This window comes from Rhinolophus ferrumequinum, chromosome 20 (genome assembly GCF_004115265.2).
Source record: "Rhinolophus ferrumequinum isolate MPI-CBG mRhiFer1 chromosome 20, mRhiFer1_v1.p, whole genome shotgun sequence".
Classification (NCBI taxonomy): domain Eukaryota; kingdom Metazoa; phylum Chordata; class Mammalia; order Chiroptera; family Rhinolophidae; genus Rhinolophus; species Rhinolophus ferrumequinum.
In genome coordinates this window covers 40,347,387-40,361,170 of record NC_046303.1, presented here as the reverse complement: position 1 = coordinate 40,361,170, position 13,784 = coordinate 40,347,387, and the positions used below count along the sequence as shown (strand labels likewise).

The following is a 13,784-nucleotide window of genomic DNA, read 5'->3' as shown; positions in this document are numbered from 1 at the left end:
CTTTCCCCTACATGTTTCATTTTAACTGTTTAACAGTGAGGGGATTTTTAGTGAAAGACAAATTTCATTCTACACCATTATGTAAATACTTAAGACCCATGAAAACTTTCCATGGAACCCAAAAGATCATATATATGTGTGTGTGTATATATATATAATTTAAAATATGAATGTCATTTTAAATCAATAAGTTTTATTTGTAAAGCATTTATTATACTTCATAATCTGTAGATTTCCAGGATTATTTTTCTCAACTATAAAATATTAATATAAACGTTCTGTCATTTATCTATTCATATATATGTGTATGGACATGAGAATGTGTGTTTGTACTTTGGTAGTTGTACTTTGGAATGTTGTGCTTTGGTAGAAGTAAAGAAAATCTCTGAAAATTCAACAAGTTTAATAAATAATAAAGTAAATCACCACTTATATTAATTGAATTTTAAAGTGACCATAATGTATCGAGCAATGGCAAATAAAAAAGCTTCTGCAAGTTTTACTGCATAAATTTTAATTCAATAGTATCAGAAAGATGTGTATGACAATCTCAATTTAACTGATAATTGTATTCTTAAAATAAATAAACTACTTGATTCTGGGGAAAAACAAACAAACAAACTTTACAAAGTATGAAAGTAACCCTTTAAAATGTCTACCATTTATTTAAATGCTATTTAGTAAATCCTCCCTCTGTAGGTAAAGTTAAAGGCATTCATTTAACCTTTGGATTCACATGATCACCATCACATTCAGACTTGCATGTGTCTTTAATTTCTCCTAAAACTGAAGCACACAATGTCCTGGAAAAGATCATTACACTGAGTGATGGAACATTTGTCATTTGTTTAAAACCCCAAACCTAATTTATTTCCTTGTGATTTCCATAGCTTTTTCTGAAGTCTTCATAGTACCACACATTCCAAAGGGAAGATTACATGATATTCTGGTATTTCATAAGAAAAGTGAAATTTGACTAGTTTTGAAGGGGAAATAAACTGCTATGCATACTTTTTAAAAAGAAGCATTTCAAACTTTAGCTATATTACATATATTTAAGGAAGGCAAAAGTATCTCTGAGTGAATGTTTCTTGAGGATAATTTGTATGTGACTGCTGAGATTTACAGAGTTCTCACATTTGCTTCCCCCACAAGGATTCTAAATCAGATGGTTCAGAGGAAAAGCCAGCATACCCCATTTTTTTCTAATATTATCACTTCTCCAGATGGCCCTAAACCATCTATTCAATTCCTTTTTCCTAGAAAGTAAAGAGGTACCTTATTAGATATACTTGTATATCCACTATAAAGGTTGCCTTCTTGTTCTTACTTCTTTTTCATTCTCATTTAACATACCAATTTTTTTTTTTCATCTCCTACCAGGCAAGATGACAAGTAAAGTAAGCACAGTGATTGCCTGAAACTTTGTCTTGGCAACCTGAGCAATGAGAGAGTTAATGGTGGATCTTTGAAAACAAGTGACCATGGGAAATTAGGGTTGGCAGGGATTTAACTCTTCATGAATCATGCTGGAATATTTTTAAGGTCAATGCAGTGGATGTTTTAACTGTGTTTGACATCTAATTAAGGAGGAAAAAGAAGCAACTAAAAAAGAATGTCTATTTTAGTTTAGAAACAAAGTATTGACAATTGGCTACCAGGCATTTGCTTTGGCAAAACAAGTGTTCATGGAGAGACAAAAAGGTAATGACAGACCAATAAAATGACAGAAGAAAAATTGCTTAGGCCATTCCTCTTTTTTTTTTCTTGCTGTTGTTCCTTTCACAGTTTATTTTACCAAATTGCCAAGCTCTAGGTATATCAATAGAATTGTTATGTAGCTATAGAGCAGTTTTTGATTTAAATAAAACAAAATTATTCTAATGGATGTCATTGCTAAAAAGAGCTTATAAAGATAGTATCAAATATATACACCTTGTTAATTTGTACAGCTTATTTCATCAGACAAGTTTAAAGCATGTGTACATAACAAAGGGCTAGTCTAATTAAATACTATCTTTTTAATTTGTAGAAAGTAGCAGTGCCTCCTCTATAATGGAGAGAAATCTATTATCAAGAAATAAAATTCTTGCAAAATAAATAAGCATAATTCTCTATTCTTATTTATTTTACAATTTATTTAGCACTTAGATAAATATATGCAAATCTTATAGATTTTTAAAATGCATTACATGTTCCAAACTTGTTATTATAAAATTATAGCCTATAGCCTTTCACATTTTTAGGAAGTAAAGTTGCATGTAAAACTTATAACAAATATAAACTTCCATAAAGTGGACAATCATCCTAAGAATTATTTGATGACATCCTCTCAAAGAATGAAAATAGAAAGCAAAAACTGATGAAAACACAGATGCCATAATATCATATACTATGAAAATAATTCAAAGATAGTTACTAGAGCTATAATAGAGATTTAATTAAATACATAATGGATTCTATATGTTTTTCTTTAATATCTTGGATGAGTGCATTTGTAACTCTGTTCATGTTTAAAATTCATTCCCAATTAATAATCAAGAAAATATTAAGCCAAAAATAAATATATTTTCCAATTCAGTTAATTTTATCTAACAGGTATTAAATCCAAATAAACACATTTAATAGATGTTTAATTTTCTAATCCAAAGTGCGAAAATTACATCTCTCTTTCCTATTTGTGGTCCTCATTCATACTAGAGCATTCAAAAAGCGATATTCCCCATCATGTGAAAATTAAAGAATATGTTTTCTGGCATAAGAGCAATGTACACAAGACAGAGGTCTCCATAGATAGATTCAGTAAATTTCTTTCACATTATGGGCTAAAAACAGAATATAAAGGAAGGATCTCTCTGCCCTACCCCCAATTCTAGAAATCTGAGAATCATAAGAAAGCAACACCTCAGGGATTAAAACTACTTTGAGTTAAAACAGTTTAATCTCCAACTCCACTTTAACACTCCCTCAGTTATATAAATATTCTCTTCTAATAAAAGTTATATATATACATTATTTTAGAATTTCTGCTAGCATTCTTTTATACATCTATCTATAAAATCTACCTAAACAAATATAGAACAACTCTTTTCTTTGAAATCCTCATTAAAAAACAAGCATACACATTAAACTGTAACCTAATAAAGTACTAACAACCATGTAATAAAGCTCTTTTTCTTTCTCAAATTTATACTTTTCAAAAAAAAAAGAAGTCCACACAACTAGTTCTACAACTAGGAAGTGATATGTCTTCATTTCTCACTGAAGTACATATGGAATTAAATAACATTATATTTCAAAGGCTTTAGCTTTACACCAATTAGCCAAATACACAGTCTTTTGTACAATCATAACACACTGTGGAAAAACTAGTCTGTTCTCTCCAGTTTATATTCTCTTGGCAAACCATGATCTACTGCTTATGTTAAGCATCTGATTGTCAGATTTGAACAAACTGAATATTCATGATGATGATTAACCATTTAGTGTCTAAAACTAAGAAAATACAGTTTATCATAACGATTATTATAGGTGAGACATGAACATCTACAAAGAGCATTTTTGCAATAGTAGCTTTAAAAACATTTTAATAGAAGTAGACTCAGAAAAAAATAAGTGAACATATGATCACATATACAGATCAGCATTTATCAGGCACTCAGCTCCTCTGCAAATGTGATTAAATGTTCTTTGTTTGCATTTAAACTGTCATAGCAAACAGAAGACATGCTTTTATTAAAAAGTGTTTAAATGGTCTCAGAAAGACACACACGATCATATAGGTTTCCCAGGTTAAACTAAAAGGTTTTATGGTTTGCGTTGGGAGGGAGTTCCAGGAATGAAAAGGTGGTGGGGGAGGATTACAAAGCTAGCCAAATCAGACAAAAATAAAGAAATAAAGATTTACCTTTGTAGGATAATTTCAGCCTTGGCACATTGTTCTTCCCATTTTGATGGCTTGCTCTCGCTGTAAGTAATAGTCCCCAGAAAAGACAGACAATCCTAGTGAACCAGCCCATGCTGCAGACGCTGTAGGTCCTTATGCTGCTTCAGTCTTCCCTCCTGTATTGTGCGGCCAGAGAAGTTCAAACAATCTGAAAACTGGAGGTAACAGGTGATTTAGGTCAGTTTCATTCATAAAAGCAGACAATCAAGACTTCACCGCAACACTAATACCTCTTCTTCTGTAACAGTCACTGAAGCACAGAAACTTCAAAACCCTTAGGAAAAAAAAAAAAAATCGAAGCAGCCACCGGATAATGAGGCACAACTGTTGTGTGGAAGGAAAAAAAAAAAAAATTAACAAGGGCTACCGCAGTGGTGCTTAAGAAGCAGTTCCTTTTATCTAGGCTCTTCTGATAGCCGGTGGCAGACTCTAATCCTGCTCCCTGCTTCTTTCGGCTCCGGGGAAGCAGAATGAAAGGGAAACAGAGAGAGAGAGAGAGAGAGAGAGAGAGAGAGAGAGAGAGAGAGAGAGAGAGAGAGAGAGGAACCCTGAGCAGCGCGGACTTTTCCTGTACACATGTAGGGAGAGATGACACAAGATCCCACAGACAGGTTTTCCCAACACTCACTAGACTGGCTGACAATGGGAGAACAAGCGAGCTCAACCCACTCCCTTCCCTCCTGTCACACAACACATGCAAAAAACATCTCATAGAGATTAGAGCTGGGAGCAGAACCCTCCAGCGTGCCTGTGAAAGGCATGTAGCTATAAATTTACTTCCCAAGGCTAGCCTTGTTTTATAGCCATTTTAAGGTGCAATTTTGATTTGAAAAATCTGAATTCTGCTACCTACGGAATTTACAACTCATGCTCATTACATAATTCTGCCGAACTTGTGCCTAATACATACATATACATATATAACATACATATGCATATGTATATGTGTGTATCTACATATCCTTTTTGTCAATATAACTTTAACCACTGAAGGTTTTAAAGCCTTGTTAGAGATCAGTCCCTGCTCTCTACAAGCCCCCTTGGCTCAACCACCCTCTTCCCCGCCCCACTACAATTTCAGCAAAGAAATTCCTAGTAAAGCCCATTTCAACAATCAGTTCAAGACAAATATAGGTCCACTGAGAATTATAAATTACAACAGGGGATTCTCAAAAGGATACTCAGAATTTAAAAACAGCTATGGTTTTCCAGCTTCTGGAATGCTGTGGCTAACATTTTTAATGCATCACATCTCATTAATTAAATCCACTTCCCTAGTTTTAGTTTAAAGGGCAGAGGAAGATGACGAAGTTCACAAAAGTCCCTGCTGAGTACCAAGGACCGACATAAAAAGAATCTGTCTGTGTCTTCATGAGCTGGTGAAGGGGTTACTAAATTTCCTGTGGACACAGGCAGTCACACACACCATCAGTTCTTTCCTAAGTAGGCATGTTGTCTGAGGTGTTTAACTTTCCTCTTCTATTTTTCTTTCAATTTTCCCAAAGCCAATCTTCTTCTGCAATTATTTTTTTGGGGGGATGGACATATAAAAGTTAATAGGACAGAACTTTCCCTTCTTTACTGCTCAACTTTTCCTGCGCTACACTCCCCTCCCCCACCCCTCAACATACACACTTGAAGTAGACAGAACTCCACTTCAAGAATACAGAAAATTCTCAGCTAAAAGGAGAGGGGGAGTCTCACAATTGAAAGCATAAAACACTCCTTGAAAATGGCTTTGTAATCTTATAAAAAATGATCTGAGCATTGTCACTACAGCTTTCATTACTTACTGTCCACTGACCAATAGAGAATGAGCATCCCCAACCCCCATCTTGTTCTCTCACTTTGTGTGTGTGTGTGTGTGTGTGTGTGTGTGTGTGTGTGTAGGTGGAGGAGGAAGAAGAGGATGAAGAGGCTTTAAAGGGGGGAGAGTGGGGAAAGGGGTGGAGGGATTCTCTCTCTACTTCACTTGATTAATTCATCAAACAGACCCCGTATTGTATGTGTCAGTTTCCGCAAGCCTATTGATCAGTCAGTATTGTTAAGAAAATAAAATCCAAAAATAATGTTGATTTTACTGATTCCCACACTTGTTATCCTGAGTACTTTTCACGCTCCAGGCCATGGATTAAGACTACAAATGACAAGAGGCTTGTCTGTCTTCCATGGATTACTCTCTATAGACATTCATTCTGCAGAGGAATTCATGTCATTTTGGGATTATTTAGAGGGCTGGACTAATGAATGATCCTATTGAAATATCACCTATAATTAGTCTAACTTTAAATAGCGGTCGCATTTTCATTAATATATATTTTAAATGTCTTAAAATATTTATTTTTTTTTCTCTAGCTCTTGTTACCTAGAGTAGGAGAGCAAGTTTACATCTGTCAGAACTAAACAGGATAAGCAAATTTAGAAATGTATCCATTTCACTTGCGTAATGTCTAATCCTGAAAGATTTTGATGTGTTCCAGGAAAAATAAAAGTTTGTACATTAAATTCAGTTAAAAAAGGGTCAAAATTGACTCCATGGGGAAGAAAGACATTCAATCTGAATTTCGAACCACAAAATCAGGAGAGTTATTTCATTTTGTAAAACAAATAATTTAAATTAATGTTGAAGTTGGAATTTGGTAACACAGACACCCCCATGTTTAGATAAATACACTCATAATTAAAAAACAAAGCAAAACAAAACTCTGATTACTTATATTTGATATTTTTCTTACCCTCCAATTGTTTTATGGTCCTTGTGTGCTTTCAGACATTTCAAAGTTTAATAAATTCACATTTATATTTGCTTATCTGCATAGTTTTTAATTCAAAAAATGTAAAAACAGTCAATTCTTTAGGTAAGCATAACTGTCTTAGTATGATTAAATTATAAAATAATAGAAAAGTACAGCCACACATAGGTGTTTTAACTGTGATTAAAAAAAAAAAGGAAGGAAGGAAAAAAGAAAATACATGTCTGAAAAGTACTTCTAAAAGTATTTGGAGTCTTATAATATGTCTCCTTCTTGGTCAGGATTAAATAAGGTCATTTTCATCTTTTTTCTTATAGTACCAAATGGGTGAGATATAACCAAGGTTAAATCTATTTCTCAACTGAGGTAGAACCTAGGTAGGGGTGGACCTGTGTAGGTTCATAGAAACTTATAACATTCGGCTGTATGTGTGACATGGAGATTTTGATTCACCCCTTCCCCCACTTCTCCACCAAGAATCATCACTCCATGCTCTGAGAATCTGTGGCCTAAGTCCTGACGTGATCAGGCATGCTGTATCTGGCACCTTAGCCATTGATTTTACTGCATCATTTATTGCTTCTTAAAAATCAGAAATATTATAGTGATTATTTAATGTTGAATTTTATTTAAGATATATGTGAAATATCTTATTTTGCTTCTTTCTCAAAGCAGTCTCTCCATGTTCAATTATTTTGTTAACCCACAATCTACATCATGTGCTATAATTAAGTCTACTTACAACTGAGTTCCTAATACCTTCTTGCATTTCAACTTTTCAGATGTAATTAACAGTTACGACAGAGTCAAATTTGAGCAGGTGTTCAATATGATGATCATGCTGTTGTATGTATTTCTGTCAAATTAGTCAGTTGTTTTTAACCTCACCCCACTCCATATTGAGATGGATTAAAAAGATGGCAGTTTTCTGGGTGGTGTGGTTGATTTTCTAGAGAAACAACACTTCCAGCTTCACAATAGGTTGGTTAACTCTTGTTTTGCAATTAAAAAAAATATATCAATTGAAATATATATGTATATATATATATATATATATATATATATATTCATAGAAGATAACATATTAAAGCATTTCTCCATTGGAAATGTATTTCTAATTTTTTCATGAATTGGACAAATTTTTATGTTTTTTAATGTCCACTCTCTAGTTTTATTATTTATTATGAAACAAATTGGAGTGGCAATAAATATTGCAGTTTAAGAGTGGGAATTGTTGTTCTAATTTGTGAGATCATCTTCCAAGTACTTCCCCAGGTTATAGGTACCCTGAATCTTTCTGGGAGTAGTAGGTGAAAGTACTTGCTATATATGTGTATAAAAGAATATAAGGAAAAGTATAGTTTAGATGTATTTAAAAAGATTTAGTGGGTTAAATGTACTTAATGTTATGGTGCACTTTATTAAACACCTTTGCCTCTACCTACAATCCTACTCCACCCCATTTTATTGTGGTTAGATGGAGAAAAACCCTGAAAGTAGTTCCGCTCGCGGAAAGAAGTAGATGACCTCTTTAAGATAAAATAATGAGTTAAGAATTTCAGAATGAGTTAGTTTGCCAGTTTTTCTAAGAAACACTAAGAAGAAAACGAATACTAAAAAGAGGCAAACATGAGTACTCTTCCCAAGGTACTATTCAACTGAACCATGTAAAAACCAAACAAACAAACGAAAAAACTATATTAGTTTCCATCCAACATCTGCTACATTCTTTTTTTTTTCTTCTTCTTCTTTAAGGGAATGCTTCATCAGTTTATGAGAAAGACCTATGATCAACAGAATTAAAGCAAATGTCATTAATTGAACATTTGCCCTTGCTCTGACATCTCATGTTGGAAATTCATTTTTAATGAGGGTTTTTCTGGTACAGGGAATTTGAACCTTCTTTTTGTTTTTCTACAAAAGAATTGTGTGGGTGAAAACATTCTTTAGATTATCAGAAGACACCCTATTAATTGAGAAAACTAAATCGTTGATGCATTATTCGTTCTAGGCAATAATGAAAGTTATTTAAGACTACTGCAGTAGTCGCTGGGAACTGGGGGGTGGCAGGTTAAAAGTAATATCTAAGAAATTAAGTTAAACTTTTCATAATCTGACCCTTGTGAATGCTTTAAGCATAAATGACAAGTGAAAGTATGAGCTGAGAGGAGGAATTGGTAAAAGGCAACGGGAATTCAGTCTCTAGGGAAGCATTCACTCCTCTCTTTCCCTCAGACCCTCCCAACTCCCTCCCCGCCCCTGCCCCACTTAAATAGATTTCAATAAAATAAGCTGTGTCTCTGGACTGAATTTGTAAGAGTTTGAAGAAAAAACAGTTTTGTGTTTTCTCTTATGACATGAATTTTCATGATTCTTTAAGTCAAATAGGTATTCAAGATAAAAGACTCCTTGTCTTTCAAATGAATTGAAGTAATAAATGTTAAATCAATCCAGAAGGAGACCAGAAACTGGCCAGCCATATTATTTGTAGCTGTAGATTTTAAGAAAAGCATAAACATTTAAGGGTATTGGATATTATAAGAGAAGTTCTTTAGTGGTAAGTTGTGGTAGCTCCCCTTTCCTTGAGAATTTGATCAGTGAGGCTAGTAGGTGAGTTTTATAAGGTTACTAAGTTAGAGTGAGGGATGAAAGAGAGTGACAAAAAAGGGGATGCATAAAATGTTGTTCACGGTTAGTATCCAATTTGCCAAAAGTGGCGAAAAATCCAGTTATAGGGGCATGGTTTAGCATTTCTATTGATAAATCTTTTTTGACTTCTTAAATTCATCATATTTTTCAACATTTCAAAATATTTTAAACATGGGATTTTTCCTTTTTCTTTTCCATCTATTTAAGGAGCTTGCTGTCACTGACAGCTTCTTTATTAGATTATCTAGTTAGTGAATGTACTGTTCCTGAATATTAACATGTTGAAATAATAAAACACTGCAAATACCTGTTTTTGTTTTGTTTTGTTTTAAGTGCGAATGTCTCCACCTCAACTTAAATGGAACAGAAAAGTTTTCAAGTGAGACAAAAATCCCATTGTTAATACTGATCATTCACCGGCCAGGCAGTGAGGAGGGAAAAATGAGGCATCCCTGGAATACCAACGAAATGAACAGGTTGGCTGTGGAGGTTTTCAGGATATGAAGTTATTCGTTATTTGCTTTTCGCAAAGGCATGTCACGCACCTTCTCAGTGAATAAATAAATAAGCCTATCTATACTAAATAAAGTGAAGAAACTAGGCAGTATTGTTTAAACAATTACTTTACATTTGACTCTGGCAAAGCGGTTCCCTTCGTTCGTTACTCAGTGAAAAGCATGTAACACCTCAGATGTAAGTTTACTAAAATCTCTGTATTCTAGGAAGCAGCCTTTTTCCTTTTAATTTTTTTAAAAAGAATTTGAAACTGATAACGGTAGAGAACAGAAATGGTGAAACCTACAATTAAAGCTCTTTAAAAGAGTTTATTTTAATGGCAAAACCAACTGTTTGGCGCATGGTGAGTCAAAAACTAAAAGCATTTCGCTTTTCAAGGGCACACATTTCTCCAAATTGCAAGAGTTATAGAAAAAAACAAAAAGAAGACTTCAATTATTTTCTTTGCTATCCTGTATTGTCTCAATTGTTAAATATCATCTGTGAACCGCCCCTCCCCGCCCCCCCCTTTTTTTTTTGTATCTTGGGGGTGGGGTTAGAATTATACGCCAGGTTTCATTTCAGTGTCTTGGCTACAGTAGCAGCTGTCACCTTATGGGAGTGATTAGGCAATGCCTTGTTTATTAGTTCACAATTATTATTTTTTTATTATTGTTAACAAATGATTTATGAAGAAAATTCAAGTCTTCCCCATTATTCCTCAGGGTATATCCATAGAATTAATCTCTTTGAAAATCAATCAACATAAACTAATTTTCTCCTGCCTGCTGTATTCATGAGAAAAGAAATGGCGTCCAATATGTCTAGCTTTGAATCTTCTGAAATTACAGATCCACGTTAAAAATGGCTTGACTTGAGAACTTGAATGACAATGTGATTATTCCCGTGTTGTTCTTAAAATTTGTTACGTGACTCAGGCAACTGAAAACACTTTAAAGACCCCCAAATATCTAATAGACAGAATTTTATAGAACAACTTTTGAGACATTAAAAATAATGTGCTCAAATTGTGTTCTCACATGGTTTTTAACTGTATTATCTCAACTAAAGCTTTAGCAATTAACTGTAATAATGTACTGGTTATTCCTAAGGAAAACACTGGTTAATTTTTCGAACTTACAATTGTAAACAATGAGTATATTTCTCATTGTGTAATTTTGTAGAAACATTTGATTTTTTTATAGAATCAGATAGTTTGATGGTGACATTTGGATATTATTAAATAAGTACAGCAGATTTCATGATGTCATGAAACCAATTTTAATTCTATTAAGCCAAAATAAAGACACTTAGAATAAGAAAACTAAATTTGAATGAATTAAGCTCAATGTGGTAATTCTTGGGCTGTCAACATACGTCTGTAGGTGCTTGTCACTCTGTGTAAGCCAGAACACCTAATTCGGTTCCAGAGATTCAATTTTAAATATATTCTTTCTTTACTCTCAAAGCCAGTCAGCTTTGAAAACACTTTACTTATATATTGTAAAGTATATATGCAAAACATTTTACTTATATATTGTTTCTTTTATATTTACCCATTCATTCAACAAAATTTTGAGAACTGCCTAGGTGTCAATCGTTATGGTTTGTAAAACCAATTACAAGTATTTGAGAATAGTGATATATATTGCTGGTAATCAGTGCCAATTTACTTTTTTTTTAACTTTCAAATACAAACCATGGAAACTGTCTACAAAGCTTTCTGTACCTATTTTTACTGAGAGTGCTTTATTTGTTTGTTTTTAAATACATCTCTCCTACTATTTTCTTTATAGTAAAACTTTATCTGCTTTCATTCTTTCTAGCAATATCTTCTCTATTATAGTGGAAGACACTAGGTAATGACAGATTATCTACACATTTTGTTGGATTACTCATGATTATAGACTATTGTGTTCCACTAAAGTTAATCTGCCTATATCAGGATTTTTGCATTAGGGACCCAGGATATAAGATTGCTTAAAAAAAAAAAAAAAAAAAAAAAAAAAAAAGCCTTGCACAAGTTTTCAGAATGTTTTGTGAGTATTCTGGGAGCTCTCTCCCTTATGATTCTATGGTGATATGTGCATATATCTATTATAGCTCTTATTATATATAGTATGTTTTCTCAATAGACTTGATTCAAAGAGAACAGAAACTTTTTTCCTCATAATTTTATTTTTCGTTCTCAGCATGACATTTGGCACAGAGTAAAATTTAACCTATTAATGAATGGAGTAATTAATTAATTATTAATTAGAAAGTTAGGGGAAATATATGCTAGACAGTTAAAATATTGTGGCCCAGAAATCTCAAAATTTTGATAAATAGCCTGGTAGCAATAATTTCTTTGCAGATATAATTGCATCGGTTTTCCATGTTCTCATATTTAGCATGCATTGGAGTGTACACAGTAACACGGGAGAGAGTTCTACTTTGTTCACTCAAAATGCTGCTAAAGTAACCATGTTAAAGTCCATAAAATGAAATGTTTGGTCTTTCCATCAAAAATGCAAAAATTCATTGTTTTGTTATTATTAGTATCCAATTATATATTTATTTTTAGATTAAAAACTTGTTTTCATATTTCCTATAGTCTGCAAACTATTACAGTATGTTGCTAAGGTAGATGTTAATCAAAATGAGCATTCTACAGTGTTTCCAAAGAGTAACAAGTTCTATTTTTTTCATTTTAAAAATTAAGAAAGATGTTTATTAAACATCCAGAAAGAAACCCTCACAATGTTGAAAATGCATGTATTATTATATGAGGCAGGACACCTGTGTTTAAATCAAAGATGGCAATTTGTAGCCATATAATTGAAATTTTAGTTTATTTGTCTAGAAATAAAATTCATTATCCCCCACCCCCCCATACACACACACACACCACCCAATGGCTGCTGGGATCAAATTAGATATATTGCCCAGTACAAGGACATCCAGTGAGCCAGTGTTCCTGGGAACAGTTTCTACCACAACACCATGGAGTTCCACTCTCCAGTCAAAGAATTTGGCCAAACTCTGGCCATCAGAATTGAATATGCGGGGCCAAGATATCTTGTAGATATTGTGGGTAAGAAAACAACAGTGATTCTAAAATGCTTTCTTGAAGAGAAAAAAGAGCACCCCTTGAGAAGACCTTGCAGTAGGCATAAAAGTGTTAGATGAACAAGAACATAGGAAGGTCTAGGCTGCTATTACTTTTATGGGTTAAAAAGTTGAACTTTAAGTATCACACGTTACATTTTAAATGCATCAAAGTTACATATGAAGTGCAGCAGGTTTGACCATGAAAAATATTTAAATTAAAATATGAAGAGTAGAGAAGGCAGTAGTAAGCAGAGAAATGATGGCTTAGACTAACAAGCCTGAGGTGACTTTGCTAATAGCCCTGCGACTGCAGGCAGCTCCAAATTAAAGGAGAGCAGCATGTCACCTCTTAACAAATTGCTGGTGACTCACTTGGCCAGATGTAGACTTGAGACCCTCCATCTTTCACAGCTTGCACAGTATAAAAAGAATTGTGTCTTTTATGGTAAATCAAGCCTTAAATTAGTAAAGGACCCATTTACTAGCACTAAATTCTCAACACGCAAGTGGTTTTTAATAACCTAAGTTGCAAGCTTCATGAGTTAGTATTTATGATTCAGAGCAAATTATTTTCCCAGATAAGTGTGAGACTTAACTTTAGGAAGCAGAGACGTTTAGGTCAACAGGTGAAACACCTGTACAACTACTATGGGAATATCTCCTGCTACTATTTATATTTTAAGTCATTACATCTCATAGGTCAACAGCATTCTTTAGTATTTTAACTGTTCCACAAGTTTTGTTTCATGCAACTTTCAGAACACTAGGGAATCTAATTGGCTAGTAAGTTAATTTTCCATCCTAGTGGAATGTTTTACTATAATAGTTTCAACAGGAACGTTCCCCCT

At 33.5% G+C, this 13,784-nt stretch overlaps 1 protein-coding gene across 5 annotated transcripts in view; it reads right to left on the bottom strand.

Annotated features, from left to right (window-relative positions):
* SEMA3A (semaphorin 3A) overlaps positions 1 to 13,784 on the bottom strand; it is a 488,784-nt gene that overhangs the window by 216,192 nt on the left and 258,808 nt on the right. For 3 of the 5 annotated variants that reach the window (XM_033088936.1, XM_033088935.1, XM_033088937.1), the window contains exon 3: positions 3,908 to 4,101. In XM_033088936.1, coding sequence (XP_032944827.1) covers positions 3,908 to 4,019 — 112 coding nt within the window. In that variant the 5' untranslated portion in view covers positions 4,020 to 4,101. Of the gene's footprint in view, positions 1 to 3,907; positions 4,418 to 13,784 lie in introns of those variants that run through there. The other 2 variants (XM_033088939.1, XM_033088934.1) reach the window with 2 other exon arrangements.